The 17,428-nt window shown below is 32.8% G+C and overlaps 3 protein-coding genes across 4 annotated transcripts; 2 read left to right on the top strand and 1 right to left on the bottom strand.

The window, feature by feature from the left end:
• Positions 1-97: 97 nt before the first annotated feature.
• LOC105835174 (ubiquitin-like-conjugating enzyme ATG3) lies at positions 98-5,261 on the bottom strand. Its single transcript, XM_012678207.3, has 6 exons — positions 5,123-5,261; positions 3,587-3,775; positions 3,252-3,497; positions 3,018-3,170; positions 2,320-2,447; positions 98-2,244 (listed from the first exon to the last, which is right to left on the bottom strand). The coding sequence occupies exons 1-6, from the start codon at positions 5,192-5,194 to the stop codon at positions 2,082-2,084; spliced, it is 951 nt and encodes a 316-aa protein (XP_012533661.1). The 5' UTR covers positions 5,195-5,261; the 3' UTR covers positions 98-2,081.
• Positions 5,262-5,848: 587 nt separating this feature from the next.
• LOC105835175 lies at positions 5,849-9,422 on the top strand. Its single transcript, XM_012678208.3, has 5 exons — positions 5,849-6,139; positions 6,873-7,008; positions 7,180-7,337; positions 7,414-7,526; positions 9,260-9,422. The coding sequence occupies exons 1-5, from the start codon at positions 5,994-5,996 to the stop codon at positions 9,304-9,306; spliced, it is 600 nt and encodes a 199-aa protein (XP_012533662.1). The 5' UTR covers positions 5,849-5,993; the 3' UTR covers positions 9,307-9,422.
• A 533-nt stretch (positions 9,423-9,955) lies between these two features.
• LOC105835173 (sodium-dependent neutral amino acid transporter B(0)AT3) lies at positions 9,956-17,318 on the top strand. Of its 2 annotated transcripts, none has more exons than XM_012678205.3 (14): positions 9,956-10,162; positions 11,841-12,089; positions 12,181-12,361; positions 12,424-12,539; positions 12,621-12,728; positions 12,806-12,889; positions 13,002-13,163; positions 13,236-13,346; positions 13,688-13,889; positions 13,957-14,159; positions 14,318-14,519; positions 14,590-14,749; positions 14,822-15,085; positions 15,562-17,318. In XM_012678205.3, the coding sequence occupies exons 2-14, from the start codon at positions 11,907-11,909 to the stop codon at positions 15,758-15,760; spliced, it is 2,175 nt and encodes a 724-aa protein (XP_012533659.1). In that variant the 5' UTR covers positions 9,956-10,162; positions 11,841-11,906; the 3' UTR covers positions 15,761-17,318. The 2 variants fall into 2 exon arrangements, with proteins under 2 accessions (XP_012533659.1, XP_036149305.1); XM_036293412.1 differs by lacking the exon at positions 9,956-10,162 and adding an exon at positions 10,188-10,569.
• Positions 17,319-17,428: the final 110 nt, after the last annotated feature.

The following is a 17,428-nucleotide window of genomic DNA, read 5'->3' as shown; positions in this document are numbered from 1 at the left end:
TTCTTTTTGAACTCTCTGTGTTATCTGGGCTGCTTTTAACAGATTTGAACTATCTAGTATAATTTTTTTTGTATAATTTTAATTTTATTTTTCATAATTTTTGTTAGTTTTTGAAAGTGTTAATGTGTGATATATCTGAATGTAGCGAGAATAAATACGTAGATATATGTATGTACAATCCTGTTACCTAGCATTTATCGATTTTTTTGCGATAAATTGACGAATCGATGTGCATTTATGTTTTTACAAGACTGTGTTTATGCAGCAATTGAGACTTTTTAAAATTATTTTTATATCTTTTATTAATTTCTTTTTTCTCTCATCATCTTCATGATCTCAGAAAATTATATGGTAACATCGCACTAATACAGTAACACACATATAAGCGCGATGCTCATAGAACACTAAGGACTGATTGTTCCAATTTATTAGAAAGTTTTACTCGACAGATACTTATGTTATGTGTCTTTATTTATTCAGAAAAAAGATAAAGATAGGTAAAGATAGATGGATATTTATCTGATAGTAAGTTTATCAAAAAGTTGAAACAACCGATTCTAAGAGAAAGAGTTTGTTTGTCAAATAAGAACAATGAAGGATTAATAGACACACTCAGATAACAACGTGTCTATATTGTTGCGGACACCTTGTGTGCTAGTATTTCGTATTACATTTGTATCCATAAATTCATAAAACTTGGGTAAACAATCTAAATATGTAAATATTAAATATTAAACAATCATGGGCATATCTAAGATTTTTTCGGGGAGGGTTATCAATTCTATTAACATTAACACATGAAGCAGCATATGTTTGTGTTAATGGATTGCTTTTTTGATCAGTTTAGAGTTTAGACCTTAAAATATCATCTCACTTCTAATTTTCAATGAGAAAAATGTAAGATTTTGTCATAACTTTTAAAATCATACTCATTTCGATAAAGTGCAAGACAACTTTTCCATTGAAAACTGAATCAGGAATTAAGTACTAATCTTGAAATCTGCCATTAGCATTGAATTTTGATTTTTTTTAGATTTGACATCTTTGTTACTGACTCCAATATTTTTATACCAATTTTATGAATTACACACTCATTTTTTTAAATAAAAAAATGGTCTTATAAAACCTTGAAAACTAATTAATAATTAATAATTTCGTTGCATGTGGAAAATGGTGGGTGATGGGGCAATTCTGACACCGGATTTGTATTTAGCACGTCAAAATACATAGAGATTGACTAGTGGGGTTCTAGTATTAGACCACTTTTTTGTGTGTGCCATTAACGTCTATTAGATAAATTAGCTACTCAAGTTTTATGGATTTATATAAATATACATAACCTGATATATTTAAGAAAATGTAATTTTTAAAAAACATCAACATCTTGTAATACAGAAATTATTGATTTTAGGATCCATATTTATTAAGACTTTTAAGTTTTCTTCATCCAGTGAATTTTTGACTGAGTTACAATATTCTTATTTTGTTAAAAATCATAGATTTCTTGGAGATCAAAAGTCTAGTTGTACGATCTTTGAATCTTTACTTAAATAATTTAAAGAATTGCCTTCTAAAGTTACGACATGGACTTAAAAGACATTCTGTATAATATGAAATTATTTTCGTATTTGTTTCTGTCGATTTTTTTTCGTTGCTTTTAGCGTAACTTTTATTCCGCTCTTATTGTCTAACGGTGTCAAGTATCTGCTTAACTTAGTATCTTGCAATGTAAAAAAGCATCTTGTACATGTTTGCTTAAAATTAATTAGGACAAGTGACATGTGGATTCTTAAATGCCGAACGCTCGAGATCCGTGCAATTTCATACTTTAGATTCTTGGGAGTAGATGTTTATACCGTTCAAAATACTTTTATCACTCAAATTTTCAGAAGTCAATTCAAAATATATGAAATCATCTTAGATTCTTACCATCAATTTGAATATCCTTACGATCTTCACATTTATGATGAAAAGCGTAGTAAACATCGATACACAATTATCTCTCGCGTATCCACTAAATACGGTTGGTAAGCAATTCATATTAATCACAATACAACGATAATTTAGGACTAATGACGCATCTAGCCGGCCGCATTTAACATAAAATTTTGCGTGTAGTCATATTCGATCGTTGGTATGACGGATTGAACAAATTTTAGAAATATTATGAGGTACATATGCACTCCTAATTCTCCACCTCCCTCCATTACCGTCTCCATGATTTTCTTCATCACTTCCGCATGCCTGCACAGATAATAAACTCTTCAATCAAGAATTGTGAATCTGACAAATTGATAAAATTAAATGTCTCTTTTTTACCTGCAGGGGTGAACAGAAGCCATAGGAGGACCAGGTATGTGCGGGTGAGTTTCCATCGTAACTGTCTTCTTAGCGTGATCTTGACTAACATCTTCATACATTTCTTCTACATTAAGCGACTTCCGATTCTAATCCGTGATAAAACAAATAATACATTAGATCTAGACAATAAATCAAAGATTTAAGATTTAAATTCTCAAAAAAGGAGTGTTCAAAAAAGGAGGGATTTCTATACATATAGTCCCACTCGTTTTCATTACTACTAAATAGAAATATAATAATTCCTTCACAATACACAGATCTAGCTGATCAAAAGTCACAGAATTCAAAACGTGATTTGAAACTCAATACTAATTTAAAACGATATCACTTATTATAATTAATTTTTTAATAAAAATTCATGATTTACACAAAAAATAAATATATTTACCATATTTATTACTAATATTTTGTAATACAAAAAAAATGATCAAAAGATAAATTTGTCAAAAAAATTTTAAAATACAATTCTAAAAATTTCTCTGTAAATTAAATTTCTCAGTAAAATTCCATGATAAACCATAATTTTTAAAGATAAAACAAATTCTAGGTTTTTCCAATTTTTCTGTTTTCGCCGATTTGAGTGAACTATTATGTTATGTGAAAAGAGAAATCCTCTCTTCCTTAAGAAATCGGAAAGAAACAAATATGCATCTTACCTCATTATATCCAAACAACCATAATCTAGGAGTTTGATAATATTTATCATATGTAATGTATAAGTCATAGGTGCGAGTGCGAATAATCTCTCCCTCTGTAAATGAATCACGTTTCTCATGGCTGGTTTTTTTAGTGCTTTCCGTCGCCACGTGCTAAAAAACAAAAAACATCGATTTCTAGAATTACTGATTCAAAAGAATTTTTCTTTCTTTGTCAATCTGTATTTGTGTTACTTTATCCTGCTCGTCCAGCATGCCGCTGATCTCGAAAGCCTCCATGTCAGCAGCATCCTCATCGTCTTCGTCCTCGTCCGCGTTGTCCTGAAGTTGAGATGATTCCCCCAGGGTTTCTTCCAGTGCCATTTCCGATACTCTTTCATCCAGGCCAGCAACACTGGTAGCATAATGATGGGTGTCCACCCAACCACCTTCGGGATCGTCAGCTTCTATAATACATTCTTGCTCGTTGCTATATTCCATCTATAAATGCAGGCGTTTTTTAATATTATTATTATTATTATATACAAATTAAAGAAGGAAGAAATTGTACTTTGACCAGGATATATTACCTGTTTACATCGACGCGTGCAAGGTACATTACGAGTCAACAGGAACTGTTTGCCCTTTGGTAGATAAGATTTTGCCCTATCCTCATCGCCGGTAGCCCATTGCCATGTAGGACAGTGATGCACCAAATGATCGCCAGCTGCTACAAACTCCTCTGGTGTCAAAACACCCGTTTCTCGAAATTTGCTCTCCTTAAAAAGAGCATACAATTTCATATAGATACACTGGTGAATATATGACTGCTTAATAAAAGATGAAGACAAAAATTAAAGAAATCACTAAGAGAGCTTATTCATTCAAAAAGCAAATTTTGCAAGGAATCTGCTACATGTTATCAACAGAATACCAATAAAAATCTACCAACAAATATGATGATAGATTAATTGTAAAAATAAAACAGAATTGATCACATTGTTATGTGATCACAATAAATCATGTGTACAATAAATTACAGTATATTCAACAAAGAAAGAAATTCTATAAATAAAGCCAATAAAATTGCCAAGATAGTTAATTTATTAAAAACAAATTTTATCAACAAACTGCCAGAAATCTCTTTACTAACGGAATAATATAAGTAAATAACAAAAAAACAACAGAATCTAACACATTGTAACAATTTAAGATGTTTTTGGTTACAATAAGGTCAAAGTCATAAAAATTTCAATCACAAGTTTCTTAAGTTTATTTTTTTTCTTAATCAGCAACGAAAAATTTTGGTCATAAATACTTAAACTTTAGCTTTAAAACCTACAGTTGCAAAGAACAAAACAACAAATAATTTGGCATGTGTACAATTTGCGAGACCATATTTTGCTGCAGATAAAGTAAAAACTTAAAAGAGTAAGTAAACTCTCAAACTAACTTTTACACAAACGTTTATTAAAATTTTAAAATTTATATATAAAAATTGTGATTTAATTCATAATGCTATCTTATCAAATTTGTAAATAAGTACTGCAAAACATGAATTTATATAAGAATTAAGTGCAAACAAAAAATAATAATAAAATAATCTGTGAAATATTCATATTTTTAGTAACACTTTAAAATACAATACCTTTTAAACAATTTTTTAAGTTTTATTTAAATAAATTACAAAACAATAAATTATGTATGGTTTCTGCTAGTATAGTCCGTAATGTCACATAATGTTGATAGAATACAAGTTCGACTTGTACTTCACGCAAATCTGCAACTATTAGCATACAATTAACACTCACTGAACATACAATGATTCTTTTATTAATTGTATCATTAACAAGAGAACTTGTCCTGCATAATTTACTCGTATCTTCTTCTTTAATTGTTTCATCAGTTACACCAGAATCTACTGTATATTTTAATTTACATATTTTATTCGTTTTTTTTTTCTTTTTCTTGTTAGTTACATCAGAATTTACTGGATGCTCCATACATCCTTTCCCCCTGCCCCTCTTCGTCGTACAGCGTTATCAAAATATCTAATCTACTCCGACAAATTACACATACAATTTCCGGTAAGCAAAATTATGGAGCCGAAAGCCGACAGAAATTACCTTTAGCACCGGCGTCAAGTATTCAGCGACGCCCAGCGCGGTGCCCTTCACGGAATTTATTACACTTTGCATTGTTGACTAGCTGTTTACGAGTGGCGGACGGACAACCCGTATCCGACGATGTGTAAATGTGCGAGGGATAAGGATCGTCGTTTAGCAAAATCTCATCGCGATCTTCAACAAGGAAATTTGTCTTGTACTCGCGTCGCACTGTCACCACTCGCAATTCCCTCTTTTCCTGACAATTCCGACTCGCGCCGGATTGACTCACAATTTAAACCGAGTGGCACACACGACGCAAATCTCGACCGACAGGTGACCACAGGCGAACCCACGGTCACCCACGATTCACCACAACCTATCTTCTTTCTTCTTCTCCTTAAAGCTCCCGTCCCTGTTTATCTAGAGGGACGATTCGGCTTAAATTACCACAATCTATCACAATCTATCGTCAAACGCGAAAAACACGAGAAATCGGTAGACGGACACTGCGCTGCGATTCCGAGCCCCAGCACAGTCACGCACACATCGCATTCTGTCTATCCGTGACCGTTGCGCGTTTGAATGTGTGCTCGGCATGAGTCGTCGCGTGCTCGGTTCACGTCGGCAAGCACACATTCAAGCGCGCAACGGCCACGGATAGACAGAGCGCTGCGGAGCACGATGTGTGCGTGAGTGTATGTACTCGGGTTTGGAATTACACAGCAGTACAGCACGGATAGACGGACGTGGAGTCTAGTGAGATCAGCGTCACGCGTGCGTGCGCGCAAATGTTGATACAGAAATTTCCTAGAATCTATGGAGAACCGCGGGCGAGATCGCTCGTGGAGAACACGGTGAAAGTCCCGATTGGAGGAGGGGATCATTGGGGATGGCGCGAGAACTTCACGCGTGTCTCGTTCGCTACTTCGCGCGTCTAGTGAGGTTGGATGACAAATGGAGAGAATTATCGAGGAAGGCTGAGCGACCGCTCGAGTGCCTGGCTAATCGGACCGAGCAATTGCGCCATGTCATGAAGTAAGTGGACAACAAGTGGCTGCTCGAGATCGCGCAACCTGCCCTGACCACGAGGCTTTCGACGAAAGTGAAACCAGGTGGCGCGATTGTTGCGCCGAAAAGTAGGGATAAGCGAGATATCGAAAAAATATCGTTCAAATAATTAAATTCAACTTTTACGACTTGATGTCGATTCTTTTTACCAATGTAGATGAGTTTTGATCTCAGATTATGATTAATTTTTTATCTTTTTGAGAAGAGAAGAGAAATAGCCAATCACAGTCAATTGACCAAATAATTCTTCAAATGTAATTGGTCAATTATTTCTCAGTTCGAGATCTCGTGACGCGATTTCTAGTATATATATCGATAATGAATAAGAAGAAGGAATAAAGAATTAAAAACAGAGAGGCAAAAGAATTAAATATTAAAAAATTAAGAATTTAATTTTAACATTATGTATGTGCACTTTAATTTATACAAAAAAATTTTATATATTCTTGTTTTATGTTTAATAAATAATAAAAATAGATCGATAAAAAAGCGTGCTAAATTCTAAAAATTCTAAATATGGATCCATATGTTTATTAAAGTTTAATAACAAAATTTAATAATATTAAATAAAACAATATTATTGACATATTTACTTTAATTTAAAAACTAAACGACTTCTTAATATCCATTACAATTTTACCCATCAATTTTACTCATTAAATTTTAATCAAATTTTACTCGAATTGATTCATTTTTATAGCGAAGAAATAGAAGGAGCGGAAGAAAGCATTGATCAGGAAACGCGGGAAAGATTAATATTTAAAATCCTTATGGGTCTCGAGGAAGAAATTGCGCTTTTGTCAGATATTTTGACGCAATTTAATGACGCAAATCAGGTATTATCTTTATTTTGCGAGTTAAGGATCTGCTTTTCAGTTGAACTTCTGGCACAGTTCATCTTTTCTCTTCTCTCCATGTTAGAGAGAAAAAAAGAGGAATTGTACAAGAGAAATTTAGCTGAAAAAAGAAACATACCAATAGAACGACACTTGAATCTGCGATTTCAGGATTTGAAGAATTACTTGATTAATTTGGAAAACACCAGAAGCAAGGTATCTTTAAAGGACGAAGCGATGCAAGAGTTAATCAAAGGGACGCCTTATCAACCAACACTCGAGCTACTCTTGGAATGGGCCGTGGAGGGTTTCCAGTTTTTCCACAACATGTATTCATCGTTTTTTAAAAACAATTGACAGTGTGATCTTTTTAATATAATTTAACATATTTTTTATTTATATTAGGTATCTTCGTATCAGCGATTGTATGAGATTAATTGATTACAAAACAGAGGAGACTGTCGACAATCTGATCTCGTCTTTTGCGGAAGAGAAGCGTGGGAGGAGGAATATTAATAGTAGGTGTAATTTATTTAATTTTTTCTATGTCTAGACTGGTTTAATCCTTTCAGATTTAATGATACATATATGTACAAAGCCACTAAAATCGTATCTTTGATAAATATTAAGCTATTTAGTTCAATTTAGAAACGTTTAAGTTTTAATTTTAAAAACTGATATAAATACAATTATAGAATATAAAAAATTAAATTTATTGCAAGAAAATTCTTGGATTAACTATGAAAGACTTGACATGACGCACAGAATTATTTTTGTATAATAATTATACTTAAATACTAAATATACTAAAAATAGACTGTGATAATTTTTGATGATGTTTATACTACACATAATGTATAAATAAGCGCAATTTTGAAACTTTTAATGAAAAATGGAATGGAATAATTATTGATTAAAAAAATGCTAGTGATCGATATTTACAAATGCGAGGCAAAATGCTCATAATAAACAATTTCTCTACATTTACACTAAATAAAATATGCTTAATTACATTCCCCTAATAAACAATTGCATTATAACTTTAATAAAACTTTATTTCTTGAATTCGCCATATTAAATAAACTATTTTAAGGTTTTATATTTTGACTTTATTTTTGTATTTAGCAATTTTTTTCTCAAGCTTTTAAAAATAATTAATCTTATTTCTGAAAAAAATTTAGACCTGAAAGGGTAAATTCATATATGATTATAAAAGATGTATGAATTACTGATACGTATATTTATATATATATATATATATATATATATATATATATATATATATATATAGTTAGCATTCGCTTTGGCACTCACTGTTCTGCGCTTGTATGCATCATTTGTCAATATCCTTGTTCAATATTTGGTAAACAACAAGAATAAAATGGTGCTTACAACTGTGAACGCCAAAGCGAACGCAGCCCATATCAGCGATACAAATACACCTTGATGTAATGCTACGCTTTTGTTTACTCTTATCTGGCCTCAATTTTCACATCTATTGTTGCCAGGGTTGAATAAATTAATATTTTTAAAAATTAAATTAAGTTTGAGTTAATGGTGTATATAAAATTAATTTAAATAGTTACATTAATAAATTGCATAAACAAGAAACTAATTCAGTTAAAAGTTGTCTTAAATTAATTCAAGTTAAATTAAAAATTAATTCTGTATAAAGCATTTATTTATATGTATAAAATTAAAATATTTTAAAATTAGATTACTGTAAATAAGAGAATAATTACATAATAGGTCGTCAAATAAAATTAATATTTTATTTGCAAATTAAGTTTATATGAAATAATGAATAAAAATTGTATTTATAAAAGAGCACATTTTTTCCGATTACAATTGTTTTGCACTAATAAAATTTTAATTTAGGAAAAAGTTAATAAATCAAATTTTGTGTTTTAAAATTCAATTAATAATAGTTGAAGAACTAAAAATAGTTGAAATTAAAAATAAACTCACTCATGATTAACTCAGTTAAGTTAAAAATGATTGATTTTTAACTTTATTAAATTTTTTAATTAGTGCTGCTCAATGATTAGTTAGTACTCTGATCATTGTTACCCTACAGTAATGATCGATTACATCTTTGATCGCTATCCCAAAGTGGAGTACATCTAATACAATTGCTAGTTCAATCGTTTCGCAAGTGTATAAGCGCAAACTTATAAATATTTAGTCTTTTTGAGTTTAGAATTTAAATACTGTTTAGAAAAATTTAACAAAAGTATTGCGTATGTTTTAGGGATTCTCGCATTTACACAATTTCTAGCTAAGGAAACTCTTTCTTAAGAAGACGAAGATACATGAATCCAATAAAGAAAAACCTTCAAATGAATACAATTAATTAATTATAAAGAAATTTTATATACATAAATTTATATAATAAATTATAATTATTAACCAAATTCTTTCTTTGTATACAAAATTTATATTTATAATAAAATATTTTATTATACATAAAGAATAATGTAACCAATAACCAATGCAAAATTAATTTTTATATTTTTATTTTTTACATTAAATTGTGATCGCGATTTTTAATTATTCTCTATTCTTATGCAAAGCTTTCTTTTGTTTAATAAATGTTTTTTATACACAGTATAATTAATTATTGATCCAGAATAATCAAAATCAATTTCTTATATTAAATTGTGATCATAATTTTTAAAAATCATTTTCTCTCTCTGTATAAGATCTATTTTTATAATATATTTTTTATTATATATGGCATTATATTAAGCAGTGATTTTTAACAATCGTCGTCCTAATTTCCTTCATTGCGTGGGAGTATCCTTTTAATTTCATATATTCTTTTTTCATATACAATGTTGCGATTTACGCGTTTAAGTTCCAGGATGGTGATAAATCATGACCTGTCTTTCGCTCTTTCTCCCCCTCTCCCTACTCCCGAGGGTGTCTTTCTCTCGGACAAGGGCTCTGCGCGCGGTTTCGCGTTTTCGCGAGAGAATCGCTGGCGAGGAGAGAGACGCCGAGGCGCCGGCGCTAGCTATTGATTCTCTCGGATATATCCGTGGTTTCAAAAGTTACCTATCACCAGCGCATCACCAGGGGGTGTCACCAGTGGCGAACCGCTCCTCGACCGCGGACAAGGTCCTCGCGCGTTTTCCCCTTTGGTCCCCGGCAGGTGGGTAAAGATTTCGCTTCCTCGGTCTCTCGCTTCGCGCCGAATATCCCGCGAATGACGTTCAGAACGACTTCGCGGAGATGTTCCTTCCTCGCATACGTGCGTTCGGATACAGTCGTTTCTCGGCACTTCCGCGAGAGAAGGAATCCAGGTTTTCTGTGTCAATCGTTATGTACAGTGAAGTGAAAGACTTTCATACACGTTTTTGCATACGTATTGCTGTATATATATGTTTATTTTATTAAAAGTGCATCCTTTTTCTCTCTGTCCCCTTCACGGATATGCGTAGAAATTTTAATAAATGTGCGTCAGTGTACGCGCGCGCTAGAATGTGCACTTACGTCAAAGCAAAAATCAATTTCCACTTTCAGGTTTTTAATCGATTTTTTAATGGAAGGGATACGTATGTAAGTTTACGTAAGAGGGACACGTGTATATTTGAGAAGCATATGTGCGCTTGATCATGATCGACACCTGTGCGAGAGGAAATATATATATATATATGTACATATATAAAAAATATACTTTTGTATATATAATATATAATTTGAACTCTTGAGATTGTCCGATTAAACAGTAAACTAAATTCGTGTGAACATGCGTTGCAATTACTAAAAATAACATAATACTGACACATCGTAACTGTTGTTTTATTAGAAATTTCTATTTTTATAATTATTTATAACATATGTTATAAATATTCATTATTTATTTATTATATATGTTAATTATATAAATATTTATTACATATGTTTATAATTATTTATAATATGTTGTATATTATAATATTGTTATAATGATGTATTCATTTCATATTAATTTTATGTTATTCTATATTTTATATTGATTTATAGTTTTTTATATATTTTTATATATCTGTTAAAACACTTCTTATATATAATATACTTCTCATAATATTTTTAAGAATGTTTTATTTTTAATTAGAAAGTTTATTTAAATAATATTTTAAAGAAGGATAAAAATGGATCGATTTTGGTTCTTGACACAGCAAATAAAAGTGATATGCCTTTTTTAAACTGTTAAATCTGATTCTGACCTTAAAAATTTTTTAATTTATCAAGAAAGTATTAAAATTATTATATAAAGTCTTTAAATTAAATCCAGTACTGTAAATTATTATTGTTAAATTGTTTTACGAACGTACTAATTCGCGTTTTCTTGCTAGTAAAATATGAAAATATTCTCATCTCTAAGAGTTTTCTACTATTCTTATAAAAATGTAACACTAAGCAGTATTAAGTTGGTCAGTAATCATCACTTATTTTGAGTATTAAAAGTAGTAACAGTAGCGCTTTTAATATTAAATATTAAATTTGTATAAGGGTAATTCATATTCTGCTTAAAAAAAGTAAAAAAATTATTAATATCTAAAAACAGACCTATTGACGGAATATCTGTTTTAAATATTGACTACAGCTGAATTACATTTTGACCTGATTATACATATATATATATATATATGTGTGTGTGTGTGTGTGTGTGTGTGTGTGTGTGTGTGTGTGTGTGTGTGTGTGTGTGTGTGTGTGTGTGTGTGTGTGTGTGTGTGTGTGTGTGTGTGTGCGTGCGTTCTTAAGAAAAAATAACTTTTGTTGATCATTTCGTTTAGCTTTCATCTCTTTTGATAATTTTATTTTAATTATTTTTTTTTTTTTGACAGGATGAAGCCCCTAGGCCTTTAATCAAAATTGAATTTAAAAAAGACTAAAACGAAAAGGGAGAAGATATGGCGAACACGGCTCATCTCGTTCGCCGACAAAGTTCCCGCGACCTAAAGCCTCAGAAAAGCATCGATAAGCTTGAGATGAAAGAGATGCGTGGTAGATTAGTGGTGGATAATCGTAAGAACGTCGCCACTGCCAATTACGGGGCCACCAATGCGGCCTTCGAAGACACCAGTCCTAACAAGGTGTATGCCTATTTACGTTTATTCCTGTATATTGAAATGAAATCTCAATGAAATAAAATTCACCATAAATTTGCCTTCCGTTAATCTGTAGAGCAAAATAGGAAATGGCCCCGGTAATAACGACGGTAAGGCGACTTTTCGGCCGGAAGCGGGTGAAGATGAGCGTGAAAATTGGGATAGCAAGCTCACATTTCTCTTAGCAACCGTAGGATACGCGGTGGGCCTTGGAAACGTATGGCGGTTCCCTTATCTGGCTCAGAAGAACGGTGGAGGTACGTTTGCTTTATTTAGATAGGATTTTACAATTGTTAGCATGATGTTTTAATGTTTCCAGGCGCTTTTCTAATCCCTTACTTCGTGATGCTGGCCATCGAGGGTATTCCTATATTTTATTTGGAATTGGCAATCGGCCAGAGACTGAGAAAAGGTGCTATTGGAGTGTGGAATCAGGTGAATAGAATAAAAAGTCAATTATTTACGAATAGATTGAAATGCATATTTAAAAATGATTTTTCTGTATCTTTCCGAAAGGTATCCCCATATATGGCCGGTATAGGAGTTAGCAGCGCTGTAGTCTCATTCAACGTGGCCCTTTACTATAATACAATTATCGCTTGGTGCCTATTTTATTTCGTTCAGGTAAATGATCAGGATCGGTAATTTCGTTTGTTGACGTATCGTGCAAGTTACTCACAGAAATTTAAATTTGTTCAAAGAGTTTCCAATCGCAACTACCTTGGGCGGAGTGTCCCAATAGATACTTTCAAAATGGATCTTACTCACCTGAACCCGAATGTTTGGTAACGTCAAGATTTAATGCAATGTGATATAAATTATTTTCACTGTGTGTGTCCTTACGTGCGTATTAAATTTGCGCTTCGCTTATTAATGTGAAATTTGACCAACCCACAGGCCAGCAGCCCCACGCAGTACTTCTGGTATCGAACTACCTTAATGATATCCAAGGATATTAATACGCCAGAAGTGTTTAATTGGAAGATCGCTCTGGCGCTGATTATCGCTTGGATCCTCGTCTACATGTGTATGATTAAGGGTATTGCATCTTCGGGCAAGGTACGGATACTTTTATAAAAGCCAAAGTTAATCACTTATAAATTCTTGAAGTGATCATTTCGCCCTTTTCAGGTCGTGTACGTGACCGCCACATTTCCATACATCGTTCTGATCATTTTCTTTTTCCGAGGGGTAACACTGAAGGGTATGTCGGATGGTTTGCGACATCTCTTCACGCCAAAGGTATATTTCCACGTTTTTCTTCTTCGCAAAAAAGCATTAAACATTAGTATCAAATTAAAACTATATTCCATTTATCACTGTATATTTTATGTATGTACATACATGTGTACTATATACAAAAGATTATATTTTTGATTATTTATGAATTAATGATAATCTTGTTTATGTATAATTTAATCTTCTTTAAAGAATTTGAATTCGTAAATTTCAGCATAGTATTATTGACTTATATCATACAAAGTATACAAAGTTTATTCACAACCCTGATAAAAATCTGGAGAATTTCATTAATAAATAATGAAACAAAGAAAAATAATTACTGATTTATTTTTGCATTTTAGTGGTGGACGTTAACCGATCCTGTAGTCTGGTTGGAGGCTGGAACGCAAATCTTCTTTTCCTTAGGTCTAGCTTTCGGTGGTCTAATAGCGTTCTCCTCCTACAATCCGGTGAATAATAATTGTTACCGCGACGCCATCATGGTCAGTCTGACGAATTGCTTTACGTCTATGTTCGCGGGAATCGTCGTTTTCTCAATTATAGGTGCGTGTTGTGACTTCTTCGTTCTTAGAAATTTTTGATTTTTATGACACTGATCCCGTTCAAACAGGGTTCAAGGCTACCATGGTTTATGAACAATGCTTATCGGAAAAGAATAGCACGTTGATAAACATATTCGGCCATGTTGATAAAATACCCAAAGATCTTCCGATTGCTGGCACGATATTGAACATTACAAATGGCAACGGTTCGCTAGAGAATTTGATAATGCCGGAACTTCCCGAATGCGATTTGGAAAAGGAGTTGGATAACGTGAGTACATACACATGCACACACACGCGCGCGCGTGCGAAACGTTGTGTGATTTATTAATCTAATAAAACTTGTCAGTTTGGTTGATTAAAAGAAATTTTATAAATGTACTTTTAGTTTATGTGAATCACGAGTAACGATAATTACGTTGATTACAGTCGGCGTCGGGTACAGGATTGGCATTTATCATCTTCACCGAAGCGATTAATCAATTTCCTGGTGCTCAATTCTGGTCGATATTGTTCTTCCTAATGCTGTTCACGCTGGGAATTGATTCCCAATTCGGTACTTTGGAGGGTGTCGTCACCAGCATTGTCGATATGAAGCTCTTCCCAAATTTGAGAAAGGAGATTTTGACGGGTACTACTTGCAGTAATAAAAAACAATGAGAGAAATTATCAAATAAGAATAAATTTGATTTTGTGCGTAGGTGTGATTTGTTTGGTGTGCTGCATGATCTCTATGGCCTTTGCTCACGGAGCTGGGAGTTACGTCTTCGTGCTGTTCGACAATTTTAGCGGAAACTTTCCATTGCTCATAATCGCGTTTTTCGAATGTATAGGAGTATCCTACGTTTACGGTTTGAAGAGGTAAGTATATGGAACGAAACTTCAGGATTTTAGATCAAAGATGTGTATATTATATTGGTGCGACAATTCCAGATTCGCTGACGATATCGAACTGATGACTGGCAATCGACCTGGTCTTTACTGGTTGATATGTTGGAAATATCTCAGTCCGTTGGCGATGTTGAGTATTCTGGTCGCATCTTTTGTCGAGATAGTTTTCGAAGGAAGCGGTTATCCGGCCTGGGTGGCGAGTAAGGGCATTACGGAAAGACATGAATGGCCCGTTTGGGCTCTATTTCTCATTGCCATTCTCATTCTTACGTCCGTTCTTTGGATACCCGCAGTCGCTATTTGCAGGTTGGTATTAATCTCTCTCTCTCTCTCCCCCCTCCTGCTCTCTCTCAATATTAATCTTGAAAACTGTCGTTTTAAAAATTCTAAAAAAGTTATCATAATAACTATGCATAGAAGAAGTCTCTGCAAAAAGACTTAATTCAGTTTTAATTTAAAAAAGTTATTAAAAGGATTAAAATTTTAAAACGTTACAAGTTGAAGTAAAAATATAAGTAAAAATGTTGTACCGCGCATCTTTTTCCACTCTCTACGCCAGATATTAATATGATAGAATTTATCATTTATTCACATAGTAAAACATAAAACGTATTAGTACAATTTTGGCATAATTACAATGTTTTGCTAACACTCCATAATTACAAACAAAATTAATTAAAACATTAATATTTTAATATTAATGTTATATTAATATTAATGCTAATTAATACTATATCTCGTTTTACGTACATTTTATATTAATTCGCAATGATCCTTTCCAGATACTTTGGAATTCTCATAATTGACGACAACGAAAAGGCCTGGTTCCCCGCGGCGGACTTGAAAGAATTCCACGGAATTATGCCACACGAAGTGACAGTGGCTGAGACATTGCTGTTTTGCATCAGGAGTGATGGTTCCGAAGGCTTGTGCTGTCCTACGGGCGGTCCTAGCGACGATGAGGATGAGGATCTCACCTAGGATCAATCTCGATCGCGACGCGCGTTTTCGTGGATGATTTTGCCTCGAGAAATGCTCTATTTTATCCTGTGACAATCATTTTCGACCGCTGCTGTTGCTGTTTCGTCGAAAATGACTGTAATCCAATTTGGTGAATCTCATCGATTTGTAGTCAGCGCATCCGCGTGGTAGGATCTTGTCTATTGTGTCAATTAACGTAAGCTTCGGCGATAGGAGCCGTTTCTTCATAATGCAAAGACGGAGATATATTCGTAAAAAATATTAATTTTATTTTTCCTTTTCTTCATTCAACTTTAACACTGATTATTATAAATTCAAACTTTTTTCAATTATTTTGGAATTTTTTTATTAAAGAATAGGGATTTCAGTATCTGATATACTGATAAAATATTCTCGATAAGAAAGTGGTTTATTCCAAAACATTTTTGAATGTATCTCCGCCTGAAAGAATGTAACTCGTTTGCAGTTTTGAGTTTCTTAAGTGATATTAAATATACAAAATGGCTTTCGAAGCTTCGCGGATACTAAAGAATGCTAGACGACAACCATCAGCGCATATACTGTTTTCGAACATATAACACAATCGCGCGTCGCGTGGTCGGAAATGAGAGGTAATTTTTCGCGAAGAAAATTGCCCATTATACAAGTTAACGATGAAACATTTACTCTTTAGCAATTGCGATTAACGTCAGATTTATTAAGATTAGCGGTAGGAGCCGTCCAATGGACTTGGGTGGGTATACCCGAAACATTGTTTTAGATAGATAGCCTTGGATCAGAACATTTGGATCCTTAGATCTATGGATATTTGAAGATTCGAGATTTTGAAAATCAATGGATCTAAAGACCTAATTTCGAAAGTCCAAGAATGCAAATAAGTAAGTAAATAAGATGGGAATATTCAGGTATTTCGAAGCATAGAATAAATACAGATAAGGATCTATAAGGATCTAAAAATTCAAGAATACATCAAGCTACATAAATATCTAAAAATCAGAATGTAGATCCTGCCAAAGATCTAAGGATCCAGGAATCCACAATTGTGTGGACTGATAATGTGACAATAATAAACTTAACATAAAGAGGATAAAATTAATGACAATAATTGGATCATGTTTGACAATAATATTGACAGTGCGTAGCATGTGAGCACTTGAGAATGCCTGGAAAGCCGGAAGGCAATTATAATTCAACCGATAGAACTGGTTTCTTCGGGCTAAGAGATATTATCATCGTCCCGGCCATAGATTAATCAACTAATTAGTTTCACGTAGGTCAATTATTATTCTGATTTTCATATCCTGTTGCACATGTTCAAATTCGACCTGATATGAAATATATTTAAAAAATATATATATATGCATCATCGTATTTGTTTAAAAGAGTTAAAATCTAGGTCGAAATTGAACATTAAAGGTGTTTCCGAATATTCCACGGAATCTTCCTGCTCGCATTTCTTCGCGACAATACACAAATGGCCTCATATCTTCCAGTGATATTTTAAGTATAACTCTTTGCACCTTGAATATCTTTTTTCAATCGTGTTAAAGAAAAAAAATTGTATGAAAATAATTTATTTACATTTTAATATATTTACACGTATATTTTTTATACATATGTATATATATTTATGTATATTTTTTCAGTTATGTATGTATATATGATTAT

Source organism: Monomorium pharaonis, chromosome 11 (genome assembly GCF_013373865.1).
Source record: "Monomorium pharaonis isolate MP-MQ-018 chromosome 11, ASM1337386v2, whole genome shotgun sequence".
Classification (NCBI taxonomy): domain Eukaryota; kingdom Metazoa; phylum Arthropoda; class Insecta; order Hymenoptera; family Formicidae; genus Monomorium; species Monomorium pharaonis.
This window is presented reverse-complemented; position numbering and strand designations above follow the sequence as displayed.